Source organism: Piliocolobus tephrosceles, chromosome 19 (assembly GCF_002776525.5).
Source record: "Piliocolobus tephrosceles isolate RC106 chromosome 19, ASM277652v3, whole genome shotgun sequence".
Lineage (NCBI taxonomy): Eukaryota > Metazoa > Chordata > Mammalia > Primates > Cercopithecidae > Piliocolobus > Piliocolobus tephrosceles.
The window spans coordinates 12,471,946-12,498,042 of record NC_045452.1 but is presented as its reverse complement, the minus strand read 5'-3'; the positions used below and the strand labels follow the sequence as shown (position 1 = coordinate 12,498,042).

The following is a 26,097-nucleotide window of genomic DNA, read 5'->3' as shown; positions in this document are numbered from 1 at the left end:
CCCAGCTACTTGGGAGGCTGAGGCAGGAGAATGGCGTGAACCTGGGAAGCGGAGCTTGCAGTGAGCCGAGATTGCGCCACCGCACTCCAGCACTCCAGCCTGGGTGACAGAGCAAGACTCCACCTCAAAAAAAAAAAAAAAAAAAAAAGGGTGACAGTTTATACGCCACTTCCCTAAGAAGTCTTCCAGAGCTTCCCCCATCCTAGTGGCAGCAAAGTGGAGGGAAAAGTCTTCAACATCAGGCAGAATTCCACTTTAGTCTGAATGCCTTTACTAGCCCAGGGTGCCTTCACCTCCCAGAGCTTCAGCTTCCTCTGTCAAATCAGAATGTAGCTATCCTACACAGCGGTCACCTGGCAGTAGTGGGAGCCCTACGTCTGACATGCAACAGGTGCTCAGCAAATGCTGGGGCCCTCATCACAGGATGTTTACTCTTTCCTCGGCTGTAGCTGTAAACTTCCCCAGCACTGTACCGGACTGCCCTTTGATCTCTAGATCACCCCCGCTCCCTTGCAGAGAGGAAGACAAAGAGGCAGGCGGGTATGTCTGGAGGTGGACCCAGACACTAAGGGCTTGAGGGGGCAGGACCCACACATCCCTTCCATAGGGCCAAGGGCTAGTGAGGGCATGTGCCAGATAGTAAATCTAAGGATGGAGGAACTCACGGGTACCATTCCTCCTAGCCTACAGGAGGGCAGGGAGAAAGGAGGGTGTTAGCACAAACCAGGCCATTCATTGGAGCTGGTGACTGCCATTCAGGTAGGCCCTGAAAATCAGAGGTGGCCTAGGTGTGCCCTGCCTGAAGGGGAGGTCCCAAGGGACGCGCGAATTTTGAAGTATTCAGAATTGGCCTTAGAGAGCGCCTGACCCTCGTTCTGGATAATAACATGGCATGTCGCCCAGGTAGAGAAGGCCTAGGACCTTGAACTATGTCCTCCAAAGTGAGCTCTGTTTGCCTCTCCTGCTGTGTAGCCTTGACAATTCATTGTCTTCTGTGCCTTGATTTTCTTGTTTCTTTTCTTGAGATGGAATATTGCTCTGTCGCCTGGGCTGGGGTGCAGTGGCACAGTCTCGGCTCACTACAACTTCTGCCTCCAGGTTCAAGCGATTCTACTGCCTCAGCCTCCCAAGTAGCTGGGATTACAGTTGCACACCACCTGCCCAGCTAATTTTTGTATTTTTAGTAGAGACGGAATTTTGCCATGTTGGCCAGGCTGGTCTTGAACTCCTGACCTTGGGTGATCCACCGGCCTTGGCATCCCAAAGTGCTGGGATTACAGGCGTGAGCCATGGCACCCGGCCGGTGCCTTGGTTTTCTGATGTGTAAAATGGGACCACTTCTCAGGGGTGTGGGGATGAAATGAAATGACACATGGAAAAGACTCTCAATGTGGAGACTGGGCCTTTCCTTAGATGGGGGCTGGGGGTGTCACAGAGGACCTGAACCAGGGCTCTTCTGGGGCAACAGGCTGAAACTACCTCCCCAGAATCCCACATTATAGTGGTGAAAAGCAGAGTCTGGACTCAGAAGGTGCTGTGTATGAATCACAGCTTTACTACTTACCAGCTGTTGTCCTCATCTGTAAAATGGGACAGTAGTCATGGTCTCATGTTCTTGTTATGGGCATTTTATGCCTGGTACATGGCAAGTACAAAATCAATGATTTGTTACTGTTTTTATTTGACAGGACTCCAGACCCCATCCTCCTAACTCCACCCACTTTGGTCTCCATGGAGATCTGAGGGCGGTTTTAGGGCCTGTGGCACTGAAGGTGGAATAGCTTTCCCTTGTGGGTCTGACCTCCTGGGTCCCCTGGCTGATTCCTTGTTTGGTCTTGGACATATCAGCTTTCTCTGGGTCTCAATTTCCCATATTTGCTGAATGACAGCCTGGACTCCATATTCCCTGTTTAGGACTCCAGCGCTCCTAAAGGCAGACTCTCAGGGCTTGGAAGGTAGAAGCATACTACAAGAAGGCAGTGTCTGTTCAAAGGTGTGTGGGCTGGGGGAGGCGTGCTGTGTGATTGATCCTGCTCCACCTGAGATGGACCCGGCACTCCAACACAGGGCCAAGGTGCTGCCAGTCACTCAGTCCCTGCTCTGAGGTGGCTCAAACCAGGTGTCCCGAAAGCAGCCTAGGGACGGCGGCCAAGCTTAAACACTGACGCGAGAAAGGGGTGGAGTCGAGGGAGGGGACGTGGTCTCAGGAACAAAGAGGAGGGCGGAGAGGGGCTGTCCTGAAGGCCCTGAGACTCCTACGACCCCAGGAAACTCACCTCGGCTCAGGGCGCCCTCCCCGACTTGGCGCAGAGCCTGGGGTCCCCCTGCCGATGCACACCCGACTCGCTAAAGCCACGGAGGCAGACGACCCCAAGACTACAATCTCCAACCTCCCCGGCCCGCGAGGGGCGGGGCCTTCCTCTCTGGGCGTGGCCGTCAAATTGAATTGTCCCAATGGCGCACGAGAGTGGGAGGTACCCGATCGAGAATTGGCTGGCGCGTCGGGGTGGGGCGGGGCCAGCCGGGAGGCTGGCGCGGCTGGACGGGCAGCTCTCCACAGAATCCAGGGGACGGTTGCTGAGCGGGCCTGGGACACCGGGTCGCGGCGCCTCCCGCCAGCGCGTGTCTAATCCATCTGTCTGGTCCCGAAAGAGCTAAGCCGAGCCTGCGCCGGACGGGTGGGCTGGACTGAGAGGTGGGTGTGCGGACCGCGGTGGGGATCCTGATGCTGCCCCAACGTGTCACGGGGGGGGGGACCCGGATGTCTAGCCAGGAGTTCTGGAACGTCCAGACCTAGGAGCCCCCACCCATACGAGAGCTCTAAGCCATGAGATAAAGTTCTGAGACTGTTGGGGGAAGACGCCCGCGGATTCCTAAGGGACCCCACGCCCCACAGGGGCGCTAGTCTGTGGCGGCAGAAACCCTGGGGAAGCTGCCACAGAACCCTGAGGCCCCTCACAATGTCCGGCAACCCCAGACTGTGTGACAGGGAGCCATGGGATTGGAGAAGGGCAGCGACAGGGATCTTCTTATAGTCCCGTGGGACTATAAGATTAGGCATTGGGGGACACCTGCCCCTTAGAAGAAAAGGCATGGGGGGAATCAGAATGTCCGCAGAACCTAAGGCTGGTGACCACTGTACAGTCTTGAAGAGATTTAAGGCAGACAGAGTAACTAGGTAAGAGGCAAGAATCCTAACAGGCAGAGATTGGGAGGTTGACACCTGTGAGCCTACCAGGATGGGAGGAGGAGCAAGCAGTGACTTAAACAGGCAGGGACCCACACACCCCAACTGTGTGGCGCTGTAACCGTCACCCCCTACCCATGCACCGGATGGGGTGACTTCCCAAGTGACTGTTCTGAAGAGAGGGAAGGGATGATTGAAAGATGAATCAACAGGAGACAGAGGGGCAGTCCTGGGGCCATACATTAGTCAGTCACCATACATTAACTAAGCATCCAGTGTGCCAGACTAGGGCCCCTCAAAGTCCAGACATTAGTTGGGGCTACAGGAGGAAGGAGAGCTATACGCTGGGAGGCTGGGCCAGGATTTAGGGGTCCATTTTGATAGTAAGCACTGGGGCGAAATGGGGCTCTTGCCTCTGTTACTGAGAGTGTTCCGGGCCCTTGAGGGCACCTTGGAAGGGAGCTTCGGAAGCCGGAGATGACGAAGATTTTGATTACATCCTTCTCTGCCCTCTAAGTCTTTGGCTTCCTCCTTGCTTAGTGACAAATCCTTGGCCCTCTTCAATCCTCTCAGTTTGCCTGAAATCCAGAGGTTGGGCAGGTCAGCTTCCGAAAGCCCTTCCAGGTGGGGAATTGAATTCTGTGTGAATTGGCAGGAGGTGCTGGGTGCCTGGACACCTGGCTTCAGGAGGTCTGGACAGCAGAGCTGGCTCCAAGAATTGGAAGATACAGTGTACCTTCCTATACCTGGGGGAATGACAGTGCTGGTGGCAGCAAGAACTATGGGTTCAGCCCACAGCCAGAGGCTGAGCCTGGAGAGTGGGTGGGGGCGGGGTAGGCCCTGGGGATGGGTGGGTGGGGCAGGAAACTGGAGACTGGAGTGCACCCCCTGGTGGTGAGCACAGCTTGGGTGGGCCTTGCCGGCCTCTGGCTTCTCAATCCAGGTCCCTGCCCTCCCTATTTGAGGTTTAGACAGGATGAGAGTCCATCCCAGGCCACACAGCAGACTGGTGGCCAAGCTGGCAGGGCTGGAACCAAAGACTCCCTACCCTGGGTTTGCTGAGTTTCCCAGCAAATCACCCTAGGGCAGAGGGCAACTTCCAGCCAGGAGCCACATTACAGGATGGGACAGTAATGGACGCTCCTAGGTTAGAGAGGGAAAGTAAGGCACAGAGCCTAAGGGTCTGTGGTTTCTAGAAGCCCCAGCATGCCTGATTCATGTCTGTCCCCTGCAGAATCCTCTGAGCTGGTGACAGGTGCCACAGGCACTGGGGATCTCACCAGAAAGGAACCAACGGAGCTAGAGGCCAGTGAGATGGCAGACGAGGTCTTAGCTGGGCTGGATGAGGGAGCCCTTCGGAAGCTGGTAAGTGGCCCCATCACCCACTGTGGGGACAGGAAATCCAAGCCAGAGAGGCAGGGTCAATCCAGGATACCTCTCAGCTAACAGGAAGAAGTGATGGGGGAAAGGTCAGGAGGAGGGGGACACGGGAACAGAGGTAGGCCAGTTCCATGTGGCTGATGCAGAGGCCCTTGTGGCATGTGCCTGTCCATGCCAGGTGCTGAAGCCTAGTCCCTCCCAGCCCTCCATGGCCACCACCTGTTTAAACAGTAACTGCTGTGGACTCACCCATGTGCAGCCACAGGTATGGGGAGGCTGGATATGCCTCTCCAGAGCAATAGCTGGGGCAGTGCCCACCCCTGGAAGCTAGCCCAGTGATAATGGTAGCAGCAATGATTAATAATGCCAAGGCCTGGCAGGGGGCAGGCTGGGTACTGGGTATATATACCATGTCACAGAATAATTACAGCAGCTCTGAAAGCCAGGGCACTGCAACTCAAGAGAGTTGAAATCACCTGCTCAAGGACACCCATCTAAGAAGGAGCTGTGCCAAAATCCCAGCCCCATAGTGGGCCACGGGGGACCAGAGTCCTGGGAAAGTAAAGGCTGGACGAGGCCATAAGAGAGAGACAGGCTTTGTGGGCCCTTATGGATTCTGTGGCTTCTCATCTCATTTTTCTACTCCTGAGTCTCAGTTCCTCTGCCTGTAAAATGGAGGGAGGGAGGGAGATGTGTGTGCACACAAGCTCTAGGTCCTAGAGTTGGCATGGGGACAGAATGAGGCATGGACCCAGATCTCAGGTAGAAGAAAGATGAGCCCACTCCATTCCCTTTCTTGTTCCTCTGAGAGCCCTGTCTATCCCCATGCACAGAGAGGCTGTAGGGCAACCCGGTGGGGCAGGGCTCCTCCCCCAACCCCCAAGGCCAGGCAGCCTGACCTGGAGGAAGGGCCAGAGGAGCTCCATCTCCCCAGTCCCTGAACCTTGTCCATGGGGGTAAATTAAAGATTTACCTTACCTAGAAAACAAGTGACCCACCCCCCTCTCATGCCTTCCCCTGCAGGCAGAGGCTGGAACCAGATAGCATAGCCCAGCCACTGGGCAGTGCCCAGCTGCTGCCATAACCTCCCCAAGGCACTTCTGCCTGTATGTAGACTCTCTGGGTGTCTGCCTCTCCACTATCACCGCAGGATGTGTGCAGCCTGGAGGGGATGGGGTTGGGTTTCCAAAGGTGCCCACCAGTCAGCTCCACCTCCCCTCAGGAAGGCCAAGTCCCATTGGGGGTCACAGAGTCTGCGCAGCCCAAAAAGAGGGAATGATGCTAGGCCAGGTTCCCACGCATCCTCATCTCAAGGTGTCCACAGTCAGGCTCAGAGTTCTTCAGCCGCCACCTCCCTCTCTCATGCGAGGCTCGGGCGGCGCTGAGAAAAGTTTCGGAGAAGAAGCTGGAGCAGTGGCTGAAGTTAGTCCACCCACGCCCCAATTTCTGGGAAACAACAGATGAGAACCTGACCCGGTCTCAGGCTTGGTGCCGCTCGAAGTCTTTCCGACCCCGGGAGCGGCTCTTCCAGCACCCGGCGCCCGCCATTACTGCGCCCCGCGCGCCGGCCCGGCCCCCGCTGGCCTCGTGGCAAGAACGGGGGCGTCCCGAACCGGGCTCCTCCCCGCGGGGCCGGGCCTTATAAGGAAAAACTGGGCCCGCTCCGCCCGCCCTGCGCCCCGCGTCTGGCCGATTTGGGGATACGGGCAGTCGCTTCCGGCCCCGGCTCCCGCACATTCTTGAGGATTGGGCGGGGAATGGGCGGAATGCGGGCGCCTGGGGACGTGCGCGCTCCTCCACCACCCGCCGGGACGCCCTCCCCTCGGTCCCGAGTTCGAGTTCGACCTCCGTCACTCAGCTGGGTGTCCTGGGGACCTTGGTTTCTTCCCTTTTGGTCGGGACACTGAAGCAGGCGGTAGCAGGGGTCTTCATATCTGGCTCCCCCTTCGGCGCCTAGCGCGAGGCCGGGTGGGCTAGGCGAGGGCGGCACCCTGCGAGGGAGGGCGGTCGCAGAGCCTGCGGGCCTTCAGCGCCCCCTGGCGAGGCCTCGCTCCACCGCCGGCGGGACCCCCATGGGCAACTGGGGGAGCTGGGATTGGGAGAAACCCTGGAGAGTCCCCTCTGTTGTGCTGTTGGGGAGACTGAGGCCCAGCGAGACCTCAGGGCCTGCCAGGCTTTCCAGCAGCCAGGGCAGAGAGTACACGGAGAGCCGGCCCCCCAGGGGGAGGAAGCACGGCACCCTCTTTCCTCCCGGGAGAATTTCACTGGGCAGTTTCGGAAACCGCCCCATCCCCTTCCCCTTCCCCCTCAGTAGACAATGGCGCTTTGTACTTCCTTCCCTCCCTCCCACAGCTCCCTCCTTACACAGCGGTGGGGCCTGGGAGGGTGGAACAGAGGAGACACTGTGGTCCAACCTTTGCCTCCAGGTAAGGGTCGTGCCAGAGGGTGACCAGTGGAATGAGGTTGTCAGTCCCCAGCCTTGCCCACCCACTTTGGGGGATCAGAGGGAGGCTCTCATTTTCCAGATGGGGACACTGAAGCTCCACGGGTTGTGTTGTAGAGGTGGCCAAGTTCCTACATCAGACTTTTGTCAGGGACAAGGACCCTATCTCAGAGCGCAGAACACTGAGAATGGGGACCTAGGAGACAAAAGGCTAGCCCTTGTCCCTCTGGGCCTCTTTACCCTCTGTACAGAAGGGGCTGGACTCTCTGTGCCCTCCAGCCCCCAGTCTCCAAATGTACCACAGGAGGCTCTAGGCCTGAGACACAGCCAGGACCGGGGGCTGGGGAGTGAGCCTCATTCCCCCTGCCTCTGCTATAAGGTCTCCTTAGGCCTCAGAGCATCTCTAGTCCAGGCTAGAGGGGTCTCCAATACAGTGCCAGGATCCCTGAGGTCCCCACCATGACAAACAGACCCCAATAGCAGAGCTATCCTCAGTCTAGTGCAGGCCCTGGAGTCAGAGAGACCTGGGTTCAAATCCTGGCTCAGGTCGTTTGACCATGAGCAAATCACATCTCCTTGGACATCAATCTCCTCATCTGTCAAATGGGAATAACACAGTATCTAGGGTTTTTGTGGGTTTAGGACAAGTAGGGGGCTCAGCACAGGGTTCAACTCACAGGCTCTCCATAAATGTTGCTGATGCCTCGGGATATGCTGCCCTTCCCATTTGCCCTATCGTCTCTCTCCCTCCCCCTGACTGGCTAGAACCAAGTATGGGGGTGATGCTTATTGCAACTCCAGCTATGTACAGGAGAACCCAAGTCACTGTTCCCAACCCCACCCACTGGCAAATGAGAAAACCAAGACCCAGAGAGTTTAAGGGTTATGCTCCTGATCACCCAGCCAAGCTGGAACCAACTGGGGGCTCTGGCCTGAGTTTCAGGGGGCCTTCTCATAATTCCTCAGGAATGTGGAGCCTGGAGGGCTCTTCCCCCAAGACTCTCCCTGCTCTCTTCAGACTAGGACAAGCTGGCTCATGGCTGAGTTGGGCCAGCCCACACTCCCTGCTGAAAACTATCTCCATTCCATTCCCACCCTTGCCACCTGGCCTTCCCACTAAGCAGAAAGGAATGATGGGAGGGTGCTAAAAAGGGAGATGATAGAGGGTTCTTTGACCCTACCCCTGAATGATTTGGGGGGTGGGGACAGAGGAAATCACCCCGCCTTCACTGGCTCCCGTCTGGTTATCAGACCCACACTGGAGGCTTATCTCTGCCACTATCTTCCAGGGGAACCCTGGGCCAGTCCTCTCTCCCTTGAGCCACGGAGGATCTGTAGGGGGTGGCTTTACATGGTGGAGGTGTGGGAGAGGCAACAGGATTGGCTGACTCACTCCAGAGAAGGTGTTCTTTCCTGAACCTGGTTAGACCAGTCACCCCCAATTTCCTGGGAACTGAGGGGCTAAAAACCTGGCAGGAGCACCTGTCACCCAGGGATGCCCTCTCTAAGGCCCTGGGGTGGCCCCTAGTGCCAGCCACCTTATATGTCTGGGGAATTGGTTCTCCCACTCTGCGCCCTGGCTCCTTTGATGGTGGCTAGGGCCAGGCCAGTGCAGTGGGGACAGTAGCCCTCAGCCAGGCAGGACTCCTGAGCACCTGCCCTCAGTTTCCCCATCTGTGGATGAAGCAGTCAACCCCCAGGTGGGCTGTGGCGTTTGGTCACTAGACCATGGGAGCCTCCCTTGCTCAGAGGGTAGACTTCAGCTCTCACCTTTCCCTTTAGGGACCCTGTTAGTGGCTCATAGGGTGGCCTTCCTCCTCCTCCTCCTGCAGTAGCTCCCTGGCTTTTGGGGATCTGGGCTCTGAGGGGCAGGAATCGAGTTGTAGAAAGGAGTGCCTGGCTTGGCATCTGGCACAGGTGAGCAGTTTCTGGCTGTCCACTCAGTCGTGTGCTCTGTGAACCACAATGCAAAGTGGGCTCCCCAAGAGCACTGAAACAGTGGGCTGGGTCTACCCCCGAGACCCTGCGTGGGCAGGCAGGCACGTGAAGAGCTTGAGACAGAGGGAGTGGACACAGGCCACATATTGTGCCCCAGGCAGAGCCTGTGGGCAGCTGGTGCCAGCCCTCCGCCCCTGGCAGCCGAAATGACTTGCCTCTCGCCCCCGCTGCAGCTGGAGGCCACAGCAGATCTGGCAGAGCGGCGGCGCATCCGCTCAGCCATCCGGGAACTGCAGCGGCAGGAGCTGGAGCGCGAGGAGGAGGCCCTGGCATCCAAGCGCTTCCGTGCTGAGCGGCAGGACAACAAGGAGAACTGGCTGCAGTGAGTAGCGGAGGGTGGAGCATGCGGGTGAGAGGGTGAGTGTGCGCCCCAGCTCAGCTCATGTGTGCAGGCAGGCGTGAGCACAAGTGTATCTGTGGACTGCATGTGCCAATGGCAGTACGTCCACACACGCTTCTGGAAAAACAGGGATGTTTGTGGGCATGGAGCATGTACTGATTGTGGCGTCGCGGCCGTGCTCGTGTAGACGGCACGTCTGAGTGCGTGGTATTAGTGCCCATGTCCATGGGCATATGTGTATCAGTGTGCAGTCAGGGTGTGCACAGCCACATGCCCTTCTGCCAAGGTTCTGGGTACTCTGTTCTGGCTCCTACCCTTAGCCCACATCCTCCACGACCTGGCCATGGCAGTGGTGGTTACAGTCATGATGTCTCTGCAGCTCTCAGCAGCGGGAAGCTGAGCAGCGGGCTGCCCTGGCACGGCTGGCAGGGCAGCTGGAGTCCATGAACGATGTAGAGGAATTGACTGCACTGGTGAGGCCCAGGCTGGGGCTGGGGATGGGGGCAGGGCAGGTGAAGACCTGGATTCCACAGCCCAACACCCGCAGCCTGCCTGTCACCCACAGTTGCGAAGCGCTGGTGAGTATGAGGAGCGCAAGCTGATCCGAGCTGCCATCCGCCGCGTACGGGCTCAGGAGATTGAGGGTATGTGGCCTGTCCCGGCCCCACCCCGCCCTGCTGTCTGCTGTCCACAGCACCTCCCCACTACTCACCTGACACTTGCTCCTTCCCTTCCAGCTGCCACCTTGGCTGGGAGGTTGTGCAGCACGCGTCCCAACAGTGGCTTAAGAGAGGACAGCAAGGGGCGAGTGGCGCACAGGCTGGAACAGTGTGAGGTAAGGAGGGTGGGAGGGTGGCCCAGTGTCCTGTGCCCATGGATGCCAGTAGCACAGAGCACCTGTGTGTCTTTGCTAGGCTGGTATTTGACTGTAAGGGGCCCACCCCTGCCATCCAGCCTCTATTCAGCAGCCAGAGGGATCTCCCAGAAATGCAAATCCGGCCCTGGCACCTCCCCTGCTTCACCCCATCCCAGGGCTGCCCCTCACCCTCAACACAGCCCACATCTTTACCTTGGCTTATGGGGCCTGCATGTCAGACCCCAGCTGTCTCACAGTTCACTCTCTGTTCTCCAGAGAGTGTGGGTGAGAGGTCGGGCCATGCAGGTTCCCTAAGTGGCCAGCAGAGGCCGCTGGGTCCACAGTCCTGGCAGGACCCCACTCCCACTCCAGATGAACCAGGCTGAGGCCAGGGGTCAGGAACCTCCACTCCAGGGATCTATTAAGGCTCTCGTCCCCAACAGGTCTCCTGCCATACCCCACCCACTGACATCAGGACCTGGTTCTCTCTGAACCCCTTTGGCTAGGTAGTGCCAAGAGATTGGGAAGTGGCGATCAGAGACTGCCCTTAGCATGTCATTGCCAGTGCTCGCGCAGGTGTGCCTATAGGAAGCCATGCCCCACCAGTCTGCTTTGCATGCCCTTTCCTGGGCACTTGCCAGCCTGGCCCTCAGTAGTGGGGTTGGCACTCGAGGCCTAGGGAGCCTTGGTTATATCCTATGGGTCCCTTACAGGTACCAGAGCGAGAGGAACAGGAACAGCAGACAGAGGTCTCAAAGCCAACTCCCACCCCTGAAGGCACCAGCCAGGATGTAACCACAGTGACACTCCTGCTGCGAGCCCCACCTGGGAGCACATCCAGCTCACCTGCCTCACCCAGCAGTTCACCCACCGCTGCCTCTCCTGAGCCTCCATTGGAGCCTGCCGAGGCCCAGTGCCTTACAGCCGAGGTTCCAGGCGCCCCAGAGCCACCTCCCAGCCCACCCAAGACCACCAGCCCTGAGCCTCAGGAGTCTCCAACGCTCGCCAGCACTGAGGGCCAGGTGGTCAACAAGGTGAGTCTGGGTGAGGGGCAGGGATGCCAGGCAAGTGAGCAGATCTGGGAGTCAGGCCTTGCTCATGCTGTGTTCTTCTCCCGTGCAGCTTCTGTCTGGCCCCAAAGAGACCCCTGCTGCCCAGAGCCCCACCAGAGGCCCCTCTAACACCAAGAGAGCAGGTGAGGGTCCCAGCAGGGGTAGTCACAGGCATCTGCCTTCCCCTCCCCCAGCCTCCCTTTCTCTGCCTAGAGAATGGGCTCTTGTGCCTGGCAGCTCCAGCTTCCTCAGGTCCAGGCAGTCCCTGATACTGCACCCCACCCCTGAAGTGTCCCCGCCCCTAACTAGGCCCACCTCCCCCTCCACCCCCATGGTTAGCGGCCTCCCCTGCAGCCTTGAAAGGCAACGGGCCTCAGGCACATTCTTCTCCCCAATAAGGGAGTCCACCCATCTCCCAGCTGGAGCTGTGGGCAGCACTGGCCAGGGGGGCTGTCCCCCCTCCCCATCTGCAGGAAGGATCTGGGCATCCTTCCTCCAACCTAAGCCTCGCCCGGCCCCCAGGAGTGTTCCAAGTCATCCTAGGGTCAGTGTGGGAGGGGAAAAGGTGCCTGTAGGAGAGACGCTGCCGAGTGGGGATGCTGGAGTGTGGGAGATCCAGGAGGGGATGGAGAGGTGGGGTGGGGGTTGAGTATAGGAAAGGGTGGGAGGCTAGGGAGGTGTAGAGGAGAGGATTATGAGAGTTGGACCCCCACTATCCCCTGTCTTTTCTCTTTCCCCACATGGCTATCACCCCCTCCCCAACCTGCCAGACGTGGCTGGACCCCGACCCTGCCAACGCTCCCTGTCGGTGCTCAGCCCCCACCAGCCAGCCCAGAACCGAGGTACTACTTATTCTCACCCTGCCTAGGACCTGGGCAGACCCTGTCCCACCCAGTCGCTGATAGCCCTCCTGTTCCTTCTAGAGTCCACCCCCCTTGCCAGCAGACCTTCCTCGTTCCAGCGGGCTGGCTCTGTGCGGGACCGTGTCCACAAGTTCACATCTGATTCTCCTATGGCTGCTAGGCTCCAGGATGGCACATCCCGGGCTGCCCTAAGTCCCCTGACCCCCGCAAGGCTCGTGGGCCCCTCTCTCACCAGTACCACCCCTGCCTCCTCCTCCAGCGGCTCCTCCTCTCGGGGCCCCAGTGATACCTCCTCCCGGTTCAGCAAGGAGCAACGAGGAGTAGCCCAGCCCCTGGCCCAGCTTCGAAGCTGCTCCCAGGAGGAGGGCCCCAGGGGGCGGGGCTTGGCTCCCAGGCCCCTTGAAAACGGAGCAGGGGGGCCTGTGGCACGTTCAGAGGAGCCTGGTGCCCCATTGCCCGTGGCCGTCAGCACTGCCGAGCCAGGGGGCAGTATGAAGACTACATTCACCATCGAGATCAAGGACGGCCGCGGCCAGGCCTCCACAGGCCGGGTGCTGCTGCCCACAGGCAACCAGAGGGCAGGTAGGCCCCCCAACTGCCTCCCCAATGGGGATGAGTGCCTGCAACCGCACTTCTGCATACAGGACAGGTGCTGCGGCCAGAGCTCAGGGTGTCTCCAAAGGGTGTGCTGGGAGCGAGGGCACTATCAACCTTGTCTGGCACTGCCCTCACTCCACCTAATCCTCCTGACAGCTGCCTTTCTCCCCACTCAGAACTGACACTGGGGCTGCGGGCGCCCCCAACCCTACTCAGCACCAGTAGTGGGGGCAAGAGCACCATCACTCGTGTCAACAGCCCTGGGACCCTGGCTCGGCTGGGCAGTGTCACTCATGTCACCAGCTTCAGCCATGCCCCCCCCAGTAGCCGAGGAGGCTGCAGCGTCAAGGTGAGCCCCTCCTCACCCCACCAGTCTCACCATCCGTCAGCCTCACATACACTGCTTCAGGGTGTAGGGCTAGTAGGGTTCCTCTGCTCCTCCCCTACTGCACACACAGAGAAACCGAGGCCCAGAGAGGGAACGTGGCTGCTCACAGACCACAGCCAGTCGGTGGCAGAGCTAAGGCCAGACCCTAGTGTATCAGCCCCTAAGTGTGTCAGAAGCTTACTCTGTACTGGCGTTAAACTTCCTGGATGCTGATCTCTGATCCTTAGTCCGAAATTGGTTGGTTCATTCCTGGTGAACAGATGGGGAAACTGAGGCTCAGAGGGTGGTGAGGGCTTGCTCCCCTCTTCCTGTGGCAGCCCCAGTGCCCCTGCGCCCACCCACACTGGACATCAGCCCCGAGGTACAGAGCAGCTCATCTGCTCATCCAAGATCAGCCTGGCCCATTAGGAGATTGGAGATTAGCGATTAGCATCTGCGTCAACCCCCCTGTGGGGGTTGGGCAGAAGCTGGAACAGACAGGCAGGGGGGCGCCAATCAGGTGAGGCAGCAGCCTAGCAGGTGCCTTGGGAACTGAATACGCAGCACGCTTCCATTATTAATTCCCAAGCCCAGGATCCACTAGCTGGCAGCTCAGCCGGGGAAGGGATCCCCAAGTGGGCCACCCAGCTGCCCAGGTAATGCCCTCTGTGCTGAACCAGGGACTGAATGGGACTTTGGCTGAGGTGAGATGGCTAGGGCCAGCTTTGGGCCTTCTCATGGGAGACGGAGAGAGTGAGGGAAAGAAAGCACCCTTCCTTTCCCAAAAAGCAGGATCCAGCTGCCTTCTGACAAGGGATTGTGTAGGGTGGAGTAGGGGGAGCAGCTGAGGCCCTTGAGGTGGATGGGAGGTGCTACAGTGAGACCTGGGTCTGACACCACTAACTTGCCTCAGTTTACTCATCTGGAACCAAAGAGGACAGGTGATGTGCTATAACGTGCTTGCTCAAAGCCTGTGGTTGGATGTGAGCACCATGGGCAGGCCAGAAGGCTTTTATGTCAGACCAAGACACTTTTTGTAGCAGATCACTCAAAGTCCTGCCTCCCTGTGCCTCCATTTCCCCCATCTGTTCCAGCTGTCTAAAACAGCTGGAGTTAGGGTAAAGGGTAAAAGAGCGCAGGCTCTGGAGTCCAGCAGACTGATTCTCACAGCTAATGTACATGGTGGCTCAGGTCCATTACCTGTTCCCTGCTTCAGTTTCCCCACCTGTGAGGCATGGGGCCCTGATCTCAGTGATCTTCAGAACCCATGCAGTCTTACTGTGCTGCAGGCCTATGATTTCTGTAGGGCTAGAGCCAGGCCTGGCGATCTGCCTGCTTGGGCATGCCCCCCCTCCCCCACTGCCCCTTCCACGGAGGAGCCCAGAATAGGTTTCTATTTGGGCTGCAGCTCCAGCTGGCTGGTGGCGGGCTGGGAGGCAGGGGCGGGGTAGGCCCGCGCTGCCCTTGCCTTTGCCCTCGGACCAGCTGCAAAGACTCAGACACTGTCAGCCAGAAGCAGCAGCCCCTGCCACTGCCCCACCATCACCCCCCGATAGCGTCCCCACCAGCACCATGCCGGGGGTACCAGGGCCTGGGCCTGAACTGGCCTCAGCCCTTGAGGAGCAGTTGGGCCGGGCACTGGAGGAGCTGCGGGCGGTGGCTGAGGCAGGCCGGGCGGCAGTGACCCAGGCAGCCGAGGTAGCTGTAGCCACCGTGGAGCCGGTGGCCCGGGCAGCTGAAGAGCTGCGGGCAGAGAGAGCAGCACTGAGCCGGCGGCTGGATGCACTGAGCAGGCAGGTGGAGGTGCTGAGCCTGCGGCTGGGGGTCCCACTTGTGTCCGGCCTCGAGCCTGAGCTGGAGCCCAGCGAGCTGCTCCTGGCCGCCGCCGACCCCGAGGCCCTCTTCCAGGCTGCCGAGGATGCTGGGACCCCTGTGGCCCACCCACCTGCCTTCAGCACCCGCCGCCGCTCCTCCACCGGCACCACCCGCAGCACTAGTCTCGTAAGTCCCTCTGGGTTGGCGGGGGGGCGGGGGGGTTTGAGCCAGGCTCTGCCTCCGCTGTGACTTTAGATATGTCACCACCTTCTCTGAGCCTCAGTTTACCTATCTTTACAGGGGACTGGGGCACTAGTGCTATAAGACTAGGGCAAGAGGGTGCCAGGCTCCAGCCCTGAGGCACACGTGGCAGCTGCCCTGGCAGCCCCTGGCATGACCCAGGCCCCAGCCCCCAGCTCCCTGCCGCCCTGCACCCTGGCTAGACCAAGCCTCCCTGAAACAGCTGCCACCTCAGCTCTCCTTACCCTTATAGCAGACAGAGAGGCCCTGCCAGGAGAGGAAGGGCCATAATAGTTGGCTTGGGGCCTTGTCTTCAAGGGGCTAGGGAGATGCCCTGGGAGGGCTGCAGGGCTGGAGACTCCTTAGAGGATGGTTTCCAGCAGGGGTGAGGCATGGGGAGGTGGTACACAGGAGAGCTTCATAGAGGTCTTGGCTCAGGGCAGCCCCAGTCAAACACCTGGTCAGGAGCCTACGGGCCCCGGGCCAACCCCCTTGGCAAGGTGGCAGGCAGATGGGGGGCAACATGTGCTGCCTGGGCACTGGCCCAGGAGGACCCAGGCCTCGGGAACTGGCAGCACAGAGCAGAGCCTGCCTGGGAGGGGGCTGGGAACAAAGCAGCAAAATGAACTGAGGTTCAGGAGTTAGGCTACTTTCAGCTCAGATCCCAGGCTGCGTCACACTTAGAGAGAGACTGTGGGCAAGTCAGTTAGCTGCCCTGAGCCTCAGTTTTCCCTTCTGTGTGTGTGTGTGTGTGTGTGTGTTTTGTTTTGTTTTGTTTTTTCTGGTCTTGTTTTGTTTGCGACAAGGTCTTACTCTGTTGCCCAGGCTGGAGTGCAGCTGCGTGATCATAGCTCTCTGTAGCCTCTAACTCTTGGGCTCAGGTGATCCTCCTACCTCAGCTTTCTGAGTAGCTGGAACTATAGGTGCACACCACCATGCATAGCTAATTTTTTATTTTTGTTTTTGTAGAGATGTGGTCTCGCTATGTTACCCAGGTTGGTCTCAAACTGCTGGAAACAAATGGTCCCTCCCTCCTCAGCCTCCCAAACTGTTGAGATTACAGGCATGAGTCACTGCGCCCAGCCTTCCCTTCTGTTAAATAGGGACAGTAAAATCCCTAGTGCTTGTACAACGTTACTATGGACTAGAAATCATCATTATTATTACTATCCATTGTATTAATACAATTCTGGGTACATGGGAAGCCCTACAACAAGGCTGTCAGTGCCTCTTCCCTGACTGACACTGACATGGCCATCTTTGGGCAAGCAGGCTGTCAGGCTAGCGGTGATTTCCAAGGCATGCCAGCAACCCTAGGATCTGCTCCCCTATCCACCGGGGACATGGATGCCCCTGCCCCTGCTTAAAGTCCATGCCCTCTCTCCACCGTGCAGATGGAACCAGAGCCAGCAGAGCCTCCCTCTGCAGCAGTGGAAGCAGCCAATGGGGCCGAGCAGACCCGAGTGAACAAAGCACCAGAGGGGCGGAGCCATCTAAGCGCTGAGGAGCTGATGACTATTGAGGACGAAGGAGCCTTGGACAAGATGGTATGGCCAGATCTGGTGGGCTGGGGGTTGGCAGAGGCCAACAGGCACCAGGTAGCCAATGATGGGCTCTATATGCAGCTGGATCAGAGCACGGACTTTGAAGAGCGGAAGCTCATCCGGGCTGCACTTCGTGAGCTCCGACAAAGGAAGAGAGGTAGAGAGCCAATTGCCCTACCCTAGATCCAGCTGCCCCATTCCCCAGCTGCTCCCGTCATACTCTGGGGTCCATTTGTGGATACCACAGCTTAATAACTGCCCTACCCAGCTTCTCCTTCTCTAGATCCAGCAGTTCCCTTGGCTATTCCCCGCTGGATCCAGCTGTTCCCTTCCCTAGCTCCTCTCTCCCGCTGGCGACCCCAGTTATTCTTCCCAACCAGCTTCTCTTCTTCCTAGACCCAGACACTCCCTCCCGCAGCTACTCTCTCCTTGGATCCAGTTGCCTCTCAAAGTACTGTCAACGACTCCTTCCCTGAATCCAGATACTCCTTCTCCCTGCTGCTCCTCTCTCCCTGAAGTCCACTGATGGCCATCTTAGCCTCTGCCCCATCCAGCTTCCCTTTCCTGGACACAGCTACTTCCTCCCCCAGATAGTTCTTCCCTGGACACATCTGTTCATTCTCTTAGATTCTGGGTTCAATTTCTTCTCCTCTCAAATACTCTCAATTACTCTTTCTCTGAATCTAGCTGCTTCTGCCAGGGCCCACTGATGGCCACTCCAGTCTCTATCTCTACCCACCTACTTCTGTTTTAAGCCCAGTTAAACCCCTTCACTAGCTTCTCTCCCAACTACTCTTCCCCTGGATCAGATTGCTTCTCAGCTCCCATCAGTTGCTCCCTTCCTGGATCTAAATATTCCTGCCTCTCCAGCTGCTCTTCTCCAACCAAAGACCCACTGATGGCCCACTCAGCTACTTCCTCATTCAGCTTCTCCTTTCTTGGACTCAGCTACCCCCTCACTAGATCTAGATACCTCTCCTGACTTAGCTACTCATTTCTATAGAAACTCCCTTCTTGGGCCGGGCGTGGTGGCTCAAGCCTGTAATCCCAGCACTTTGGGAGGCCGAGACGGGCAGATCACGAGGTCAGGAGATCGAGACCATCCTGGCTAACATGGTGAAACCCCGTCTCTACTAAAAATAGACAAAACTAGCCGGGCGAGGTGGTGGGCGCCTGTAGTCCCAGCTACTCAGGAGGCTGAGGCAGGACAATGGCAGGAACCCGGGAGGCGGAGCTTGCAGTGAGCTGAGATCCGTCCACTGCACTCCAGCCTGGGGGACAAAGCGAAACTCCGTCTCAAAAAAAAAAAAAAAAAAAACCTCCCTTCTTGGATCCATACCCCTTTGAGTTTAGCTATTCCGTATTCTCTAGTTTCTGCCTGAGTCCATCAGCCCCTTCCCACACTCAATTCCCTGTCAAGTTATGGGTGTCCCCTCACCCCAGCTATTCCTAGAGAGGCCCTTGTTACCTGTGTCATTCATGTTTCTAACAAGCCACCCTCCACCCCATCTTGTGTGCCCCATGCACCTGTGCATCTATGCTGTGTGGGCATTGGTGGCCCTTTTGTGCTTGCACGGGGCATCACCTGCCCAGACCAGCGGGACAAGGAGCGGGAACGGCGGCTACAGGAGGCACGGGGCCGGCCAGGGGAGGGCCGCGGCAACACAGCCACTGAGACCACCACGAGGCACAGCCAGCGGGCAGCTGATGGCTCTGCTGTCAGCACTGTTACCAAGACTGAGCGGCTCGTCCATTCCAGTAAGGGGCCACGTAGGGCCTAGGGCTCAGGGTGGGAACACATCCTCCCCCGGCCCCCTATGCCTTTCACATGCTTCTCATCCCCTGCCCCTGCAGATGATGGCACACGGACGGCCCGCACCACCACAGTGGAGTCAAGTTTCGTGAGGCGCTCGGAGAGTAAGGCCACCTGGCGTCGCCCTGTGCCTGCCTGCCTGCCTGTCCGCCCACCTCCTCCGGCTCTTCCTTGAACTCTCTCTCCGTGTCTTCAACTGTGCCGTCACTTTCTTTTCTCTGCCTGTGGCTATCGCCATCCCTCCATACAGCCTCCCATCCCATCTCCCGATGTCCAGCCCCACCCCTCACCTGGTGCCCCTTCCCCTTTTCTGCAGATGGCAGTGGCAGCACCATGATGCAAACCAAGACCTTCTCCTCTTCCTCCTCATCCAAGAAAATGGGCAGGTGAGCACCAGCACCCAATCCCTGACCATAGAGGAGTCAGTGCCACAGGGAACCTAACTGCAAACCCATTTTACAGAGGGGTAGGCCGGGCACAGTGGCTCTTGCCTGTAATCCCAGCACTTTGGAAGGCTGAGGCAGGCGGCTCACTTGAGGTCAGGAGTTCGAGACCAGCCTGGCCAATATGGTGAAACCCCATCTCTACTAAAATTACAAAAATTAGCCAGGCGTGGTGGCAGGCACCTGTAATCCCAACTACTGGGGAGACTGAGGCACAAGAATCACTTGAATCCAGGAAGTGGAGGTTGCAGTGAGCCGAGACCACTCCACTGCACTCCAGACTGGGCAACAGAGCGAGACTCAGTCTCAAAAATAAATAAATAAATAAATAAAATAGAGAGGTAGACTGGGATGCTGGGAGGTAACAGGTCTATAGCCAGGGAGGGGCAAAGTGAGAGTTAAGGATCCTGCGCTTTTTAGGATCTCATTTTATTCTCAACCACACCACAGGAGAGGTGGATGTTCAGGGAGGCCGTGAGTTGCTTAGGGGTTCACATCTCTGAGTGGCCACAATAGCATTGAAGCCTTAGAGAGGCCTACCTACCACACTGAGCTGCCTGGTGGCACTGCCACTTGCCAGTATCTGCAAACCATGTCCCAGGTCACAGAGCACCTTTATACCTTAGCCCCATGAGGAAGGAGGGCACCTGCATGTAACAGAGGCTGTTGGGGCTGGCGGAAAGCAGGAACAGGATCAGAATCCAGGATGGGAACCAAAGGGGTCCAGGGACTCTGAGTCAGAGAGACCTTGTTCAAGTTCTAGTTCCAGCGATCATGTCCTCTGAAATCTTAGGCAAGTTACTGCCAGGGGTCTCAGTTTCCTCACCTTTAGTGGAATTGGTAAGGCCCCTCCCTGCTCTTGTGAAGTTTAAAATGGCACACAGGAAAGGATCAACAGAGATGAATTATTATTATGTTAGTTGTCATTTTTATTAGCGGATAGTGCCCAGAAGCTGAACTCACCTGTAACTTGAGGGTACAATGAGCCTTCTCAGAGAACTGCTCATGGAGCGGGGGGGACGCGGAAACCCGTTGAAGACCTTGCTGTCATTTGAGCCTCAGTGAACTCTAAAATGGGTGTGATGAGGACGCCTCCCTCCCTGGCAGGCGTTTGTGGCAGTAGAGATACTAGTGTGCCACAAGACACCCGCTCCTCCTCGCGAGTGGTGGCCCAGACTGGGGAGCAGCCCTCTTCTCCCTGCCTAACATGCGCCTCCCCAACCCCTAGCATCTTCGACCGTGAGGACCAGACCAGCCCACGGGCCAGCAGCCTGGCAGCGCTCGAGAAACGCCAGGCCGAGAAGAAGAAAGAGCTGATGAAGGCGCAGAGTCTGCCCAAGACCTCAGCCTCCCAGGCGCGCAAGGCCATGATTGAGAAGTTGGAGAAGGAGGGCGCGGCCGGGTGAGCTGCAGAAGTGGGCTGGGCAGTGCGGGGCGGGGCTTCATAGTTGGCCCGGCAGCGGCGGGAAGAACGCGCGGCTAGATCTGTGGTGCAAAGGCCCGAAGGTCACGGAAGGCGGGACCTGGGATCCACTGGGTGGGCCCACCGAGGCACGCCCCTTATAGTCTTGTGACCTGGTCCTGACACCGCCCCTACAGCAGCCCTGGCGGACCCCGCGCAGCCGTGCAGCGATCCACAAGCTTCGGGGTCCCCAACGCCAACAGCATCAAGCAGATGCTGCTGGACTGGTGCCGAGCCAAGACTCGCGGCTACGAGGTGAGCCCCGGGAGGCCAGGGGGCCTGGAGGCCTCCCCAGATCCCAGCTCAGCACCCCCCTCTTAGCAGAGCTCCTTTTATTCCCCAGTACACTTCCCGCCACTGTGTGGCCTCACAAGGAACATGGAAAGGCTCTTGGGGTGAGCAAACTGAGGATCAAACAGGACACAAGATGAGCCCTAGATTCCAGCATCAGTGATGAAGTAACAGGGCCTCTTGAGTGGTGGGCAGGGTTCAAGGCTGGATCCCACTCTTGGAGTCCCCTCCCTGTTGCTCTGTAGGAGGCCCTGAGTCAATTTCTCTAAAGGAGGGAAGGAGTAATGAGGCATGACCATGGCCTTAGCTGCGTGGCGCTGGGCCTCTCAGTAGCTCTGTCCCTCGAAATCACAAATATGGGAGTTGACAGACTGACTTGGAGGAGGCTCGTGTTCCAACTATTCACTCATCGTGCAAGCTACAGGGCCTCTCTGTGCCCAGTGCCGTAGGTCTGGAATACCAGAATGTTGAGGGATAGACAGCAGCGGGGAGTTGCCCCCAGGGTCCTGACCCGTCCTCTTACGGCTTATAGCATGTCGACATCCAGAACTTCTCCTCCAGCTGGAGTGATGGGATGGCCTTCTGTGCCCTGGTGCACAACTTCTTCCCTGAGGCCTTCGACTATGGGCAGCTTAGCCCACAGAACCGACGCCAGAACTTCGAGGTGGCCTTCTCATCTGCGGAGTAAGTGTGGGCCCTGGCCCTGCTAATATTGCTGCACATCTGGGGCTGGACATCGGGACCAGGCCCAGTTGCCCCAAGAACCCCTGGAGCAGGCTGGCCACTTGGTCAGTCAGCAGCTGAGACCCCCTTCCCCAGAGAGTCCCCGTCCTTCTCCATCCCCGCCCACCCGCTGCTGAGCGTGCCAGGTGCCCGCCGGAACGAAGGAGCCACAGGCCGGCCTACCAGCCCGGGCCGAGGCCCACCAGGTGGCCCTGTCCATATCCCCTCCATCCTCCCTCTGCCCCCTTCTCCCTCTCTCTCCCTTTCTCTGTCCTGCTCTCCTCCCACTATCACCAGAGCTTCCTGCTCCCACGGGATCCCGGCTGGAGATTCCAAAAGGAGGCTCCTGGCCCGGGCACCGTGCCCGCCCAGCCTATATAGTGCTGCCAGAGGCTTATATAGGACCTCAGCAAGCCCTCCACTTTGGAATCGTTGCCCTGTCTGCTCACCTCACCCTCAGCACCCTTCTCCATCTGTCTTCCCTTCTCTCCCCTTTTCTTCCTGGGTTCCCTCAAATTTCTTCCTCTTCTTCCTTCTCCTCCTCCTCCTCCCACCACCTCCTCTCACGCCTCCCTCACCCCCTCTCCCCGGGGCACAGCCCTCCTCTCCAACCTTGGTGCCAACGCCATTTACCCCACCCCGCGTTCCCGCTTGCCCCTAGAGTTCTCTGCACCTGTGACTGGTTTGGCCCCCACCCCTGTCTGCATTGCACACCATTAGTGATGGGTAGTGAGCGGCACGTCCACAGTGGGGAGGCGGCATGCGGGGGGCTGGCAGACTGCAGCACTGGAATTGTAACTGAACTCATGTCTCTGTGTGTGTGTGTGTGTGTGTGTGTCTGTTTCCTCCCCTCTCTCTTCTCTGCCTCTTCCCTCTCTTCCCCACCTGGGGCCCTGGCCTTCTGCCCCCGTCCGCCACCCCTTCCCGGCCCCCTACCCTCCCCAGGACCCATGCGGACTGCCCGCAGCTCCTGGATACAGAGGACATGGTGCGGCTTCGAGAGCCTGACTGGAAGTGCGTGTACACGTACATCCAGGAGTTCTACCGCTGTCTGGTCCAGAAGGGGCTGGTAAAAACCAAAAAGTCCTAACCCCTGCTCGGGACCCCACGGTGAGAAACGCCGCCTCTCCCACCTGCCCCATTTCACCAGAATCTGCTCAGCAAGGCACAGAGAGGGTCCAGGGAGGCGGGTGCGAGAAGTAAGGGGGCCATTTAGTCAAGCCAGACATAGCCCTGTCTTCTGGCAGTTCAGGGCCCAGCAGGCGAGACCATTCTAAATGGGCGGTGATGACCCAGGTGAGCAGCACTGTGATGGGGGAAGCCCAGGGGAGGTGGCTGACCCAGGCTGCAGGTCTGGGCCCCCCATCTGAAAAAAGTACAAACTAAGCTGGGATCTGAACAAGTTCACACTAAAGGAGGGAGAGGGAGTTCCAGGCAGAGGGATCAGCCTAGGCTTAGCAGGGCAAGAGAGCTGGAGAGCACAGCACACCAGGAAGGGAAGAAACTTGAGTCTGGATATGAGGGAGGAGGAGGGGGCCACAGTTAGAAGTTTGACCTTCAGGCCGAGCACAGTGGCTCATGCCTGTAATCCCAGCACTTTGGGAGGCCAAGGCAGGCAGATCATGAGGTCAGGAGTTCGAGACCAGCCTGGCCAACATGATGAAACCCCATCTCTAGTAAAAATACAAAAATTAGCCAGGCGTGGTGGCGCATGCATGTAATCCCAGCTACTCAGGAAGCTGAGGCAGGAGAATCACTTGAACCCAGAAGGCAGAGGTTGCAATGAGCCTAAATCGTGCCACTGTACTCCAGCCTGGGTGACAGAACGACACTCTGTCTCAAAAAAAGAAAAAAAATTTGACCTTCCTCCTGAGGACAACAGGAGTTATAAAAGGTTTCCAAACAGAGGAGGGATGGATGTAGCATTCTAGGACCTTCCTTGGATGAGGCTTGGACGAGAGATGGGATGGACTAGATGGCTGGAATAGCTTAAGAGCGAGAGAGACAGGCTTCCCAATAGATCTGGTTTGGAGAGGGAGAGGGAAGGTCAAGAAGTCTGCCAGGCTCCTATGTGGGCACTGGGGAGTTGGTGGTGCCATACTCCAAAGTGGGGAGCTCAGGAGCAGGACCAGTTCAACAGGAAGATGTTTCTGGCTGGGGGTTCTGGATCCTAAGCCAGCTGTGGCATTTCCTCTGTGGTCATCTCACCTCAGTACCAAAGTAGAAAATTCAGATCCTGAACTAACTACCCCATTACAGACAAGGAGCTCAGAGAGAGAGATGGGCTAAGACTGTCCTGGGGGTGGGAGGGAGAGGGAAGATGGTTAGTTCAGAGGTGGGGCCAGAAACTGGGACTCCAGACTCCCCACTTAGTAGCTGTTTGCCTTGCCCCATCACTGCGTTCCCGCCCATTTTGTAGAGAGGATTGAAAATAGAGGCCCAGTAGGAGCAAGGGGATTGGCTGAAGGAATGTGAGTCAGTGACAGGTAGGGGCACACTCAGATGCCCCTCGGGACCTAGAGCCATTATGGGGGGCAGTCCACATTGCACACACACACTCAGAGAAGGAGCACAGATGAGGGGAGGATGGGCTTGGTGCTATCTCCAGATCATATATGGACTTAGGAGCTGCTGCCCAACAAGCCAGCTTGGAGGGAGAGGGGCCCAGCCCAGCCCTGATCCAGTTGGAAAGTGTGACTCAGCCGTGCTGTTGCTCAAGTTGCCTGGTGTTTGGCCTGTCACTGGGGCAGCCTGAGCCCTGAGCCCTGAGCTGTGAGCCCCAGTGTAAACAATGGCTTTATAAGGTCTCCAGGGAAGGGAGTAGGGGCGGGAGGGAGCACCAGGTTGGAGAGGGAGGTCAGGATCCCTGGGACAATAGCCACAGCTGGAAGAAGCTTCAGAGAGAGGCTGCCTCTGCATCATGGTACAGCTTGGGAAACAAGCCCAATATGGGATAGGGATGACCCCAGGGGCACGTAGCACATCAACAGCAGACCCAGAACCCTCTCACTCATCCTAAATTCTTGTAAGGTCTCAAATGAGATAAGGAATAACTGTCCTGTTCTAAAGAGGGGGAAACTGAGTCATAGAAAAGGGCCTTATGTAGCACCCACAACTGGTTAGGGATAGAGTCTGGACTAAAACAGAGGTGTTCTGCCTCCCAGGTTTCCTCTTGGAAGGAGTCCAGGTGAGTTGGGAGTAGGCCCAGCCCTACCACAGTTCTGAGTTTGTCCATAAGGGCACAAGATGGGAGGTGGTCTTGGGTTCTCAGGTGTCTTGAGAATAAGGAGGAATTCTTGCCATTATGCCTTCCCTGCCATAGGAAACTCATTCTGCAACATTGAATGCTTGCTATATGCCAGGTGTGGTAGATAGGAGAGAGCAAACAGGGATCAAGACAGAAGAGGTCTTGCTCTGGGGGTTGAGGGACAGGGGAAAAGGAGCCAAAGAGCAGACTCCAGCTTCAGAGCTCTGGGGGCTGTCAGCTGCTTAATAGGCACAACCCACTCACTCCAGAGTGGGGAAAAGGCTTTGCCAACACCCAGAACTAGGGGCCTGGGTCCCATGCGGCCTAACCTGCACTTACTAAACCGTGGGGCTTGAAACAAGTCGCTCCTCTGCTCTGTCACTCAGTTTCCTTATCTGTGAAGGGCAACTAGCATTCTGAAGGATGGCCAGAAGGGTGGTCCCACCCCTGAACATGGTGTAGATGGTCCGTTAGTATTGGCTGGGATCCTCATCTGCCTCCCCTGCTCTACCCAAGGCAGGTGATAAGGGTTAGAGAACCCCTCTGCTGCCCACACATTCCCTGGCCTCCATCTCCAGCAGCAGGGTTATCCCTACCCCCTGTCAAAGAATAGGGGTCTGGGCCTCTCAACAGGAAGTACCGGGTCAGGCAGCTAGCAGACAATCATGGGGGGACCACAGGCTAACTAGAGTGAGAAATGTCCATAGAGAAAGATTGGCCACTGATGAAGCCCATTTGGGTGCAAAGGTCCAGCTGAGAGGCTTCTACCAACTGAAGTGTGCCAGTGAGGGTGAGCAGAAGGCAGTCTCCAGGGAGAGCACGGGCAGGGTTTGGAGCCAGCTCCTCCCCAGGGTTGGAGGAAACAGACCCAGGACCTGCCTGACTGGGATGGGGCTCTCTTCTGCCATCTCCGCTTCCACCTGCCTAGCTCTGCTCCCCCGCCCCATCTACCTCCAGGCTTGAGTAGATGAAGCCAGGGGCTTCCTGCCTTCCTGGAAGGCTTTTCCCTGTCTGGAGTTTATGAAAGACCAGCAGGCAATGCGGCAATAAACAAGACCTTGGGGTAGAGGGGCGCCACAGGAGGCGGCGCCGGCGCTGACATCCACCCCCGTACCCCATCCCTGCAGGATGCTAGTGGACTGTGTGCCCCTGGTGGAGGTGGAGGACATGATGATCATGGGCAAGAAGCCTGACCCCAAGTGTGTCTTCACCTATGTGCAGTCGCTCTACAACCACCTGCGGCGCCATGAACTGCGCCTGCGCGGCAAGAATGTCTAGCCTCCCTGCCCGCGTGGCCAGCCAGTGGCAAGCTGCCGCCCCCCACCCTCCGGGCACCGTCCCCTCCCTGTGCGCCCGCTCACTGCTGCCCTGTCTGTCGCGACACCCTCCCCCCACATACACACGCAGCGTTTTGATAAATTATTGGTTTTCAACGA

The 26,097-nt window shown here is 57.9% G+C and overlaps 1 protein-coding gene across 2 annotated transcripts; it reads left to right on the top strand.

Moving 5' to 3' along the window:
- Window positions 1-2,534: 2,534 nt before the first annotated feature.
- SMTN (smoothelin) lies at window positions 2,535-26,097 on the top strand. 2 transcript variants are annotated; one of them, XM_023185412.3, is made up of 22 exons: window positions 2,535-2,695; window positions 4,422-4,552; window positions 9,182-9,330; window positions 9,728-9,821; window positions 9,914-9,992; window positions 10,086-10,183; window positions 10,918-11,238; window positions 11,327-11,399; window positions 12,027-12,098; window positions 12,180-12,701; window positions 12,893-13,065; window positions 16,533-16,685; window positions 16,764-16,839; window positions 18,276-18,440; window positions 18,537-18,599; window positions 18,812-18,881; window positions 20,167-20,340; window positions 20,538-20,655; window positions 21,224-21,375; window positions 22,360-22,524; window positions 24,579-24,601; window positions 25,789-26,097. In XM_023185412.3, exons 2-20 carry the CDS (start codon window positions 4,502-4,504, stop codon window positions 22,502-22,504), a joined length of 2,748 nt encoding a protein of 915 aa, XP_023041180.1. In that variant the 5' UTR covers window positions 2,535-2,695; window positions 4,422-4,501; the 3' UTR covers window positions 22,505-22,524; window positions 24,579-24,601; window positions 25,789-26,097. The 2 variants fall into 2 exon arrangements, with proteins under 2 accessions (XP_023041180.1, XP_023041179.1); XM_023185411.1 differs by lacking the exon at window positions 24,579-24,601.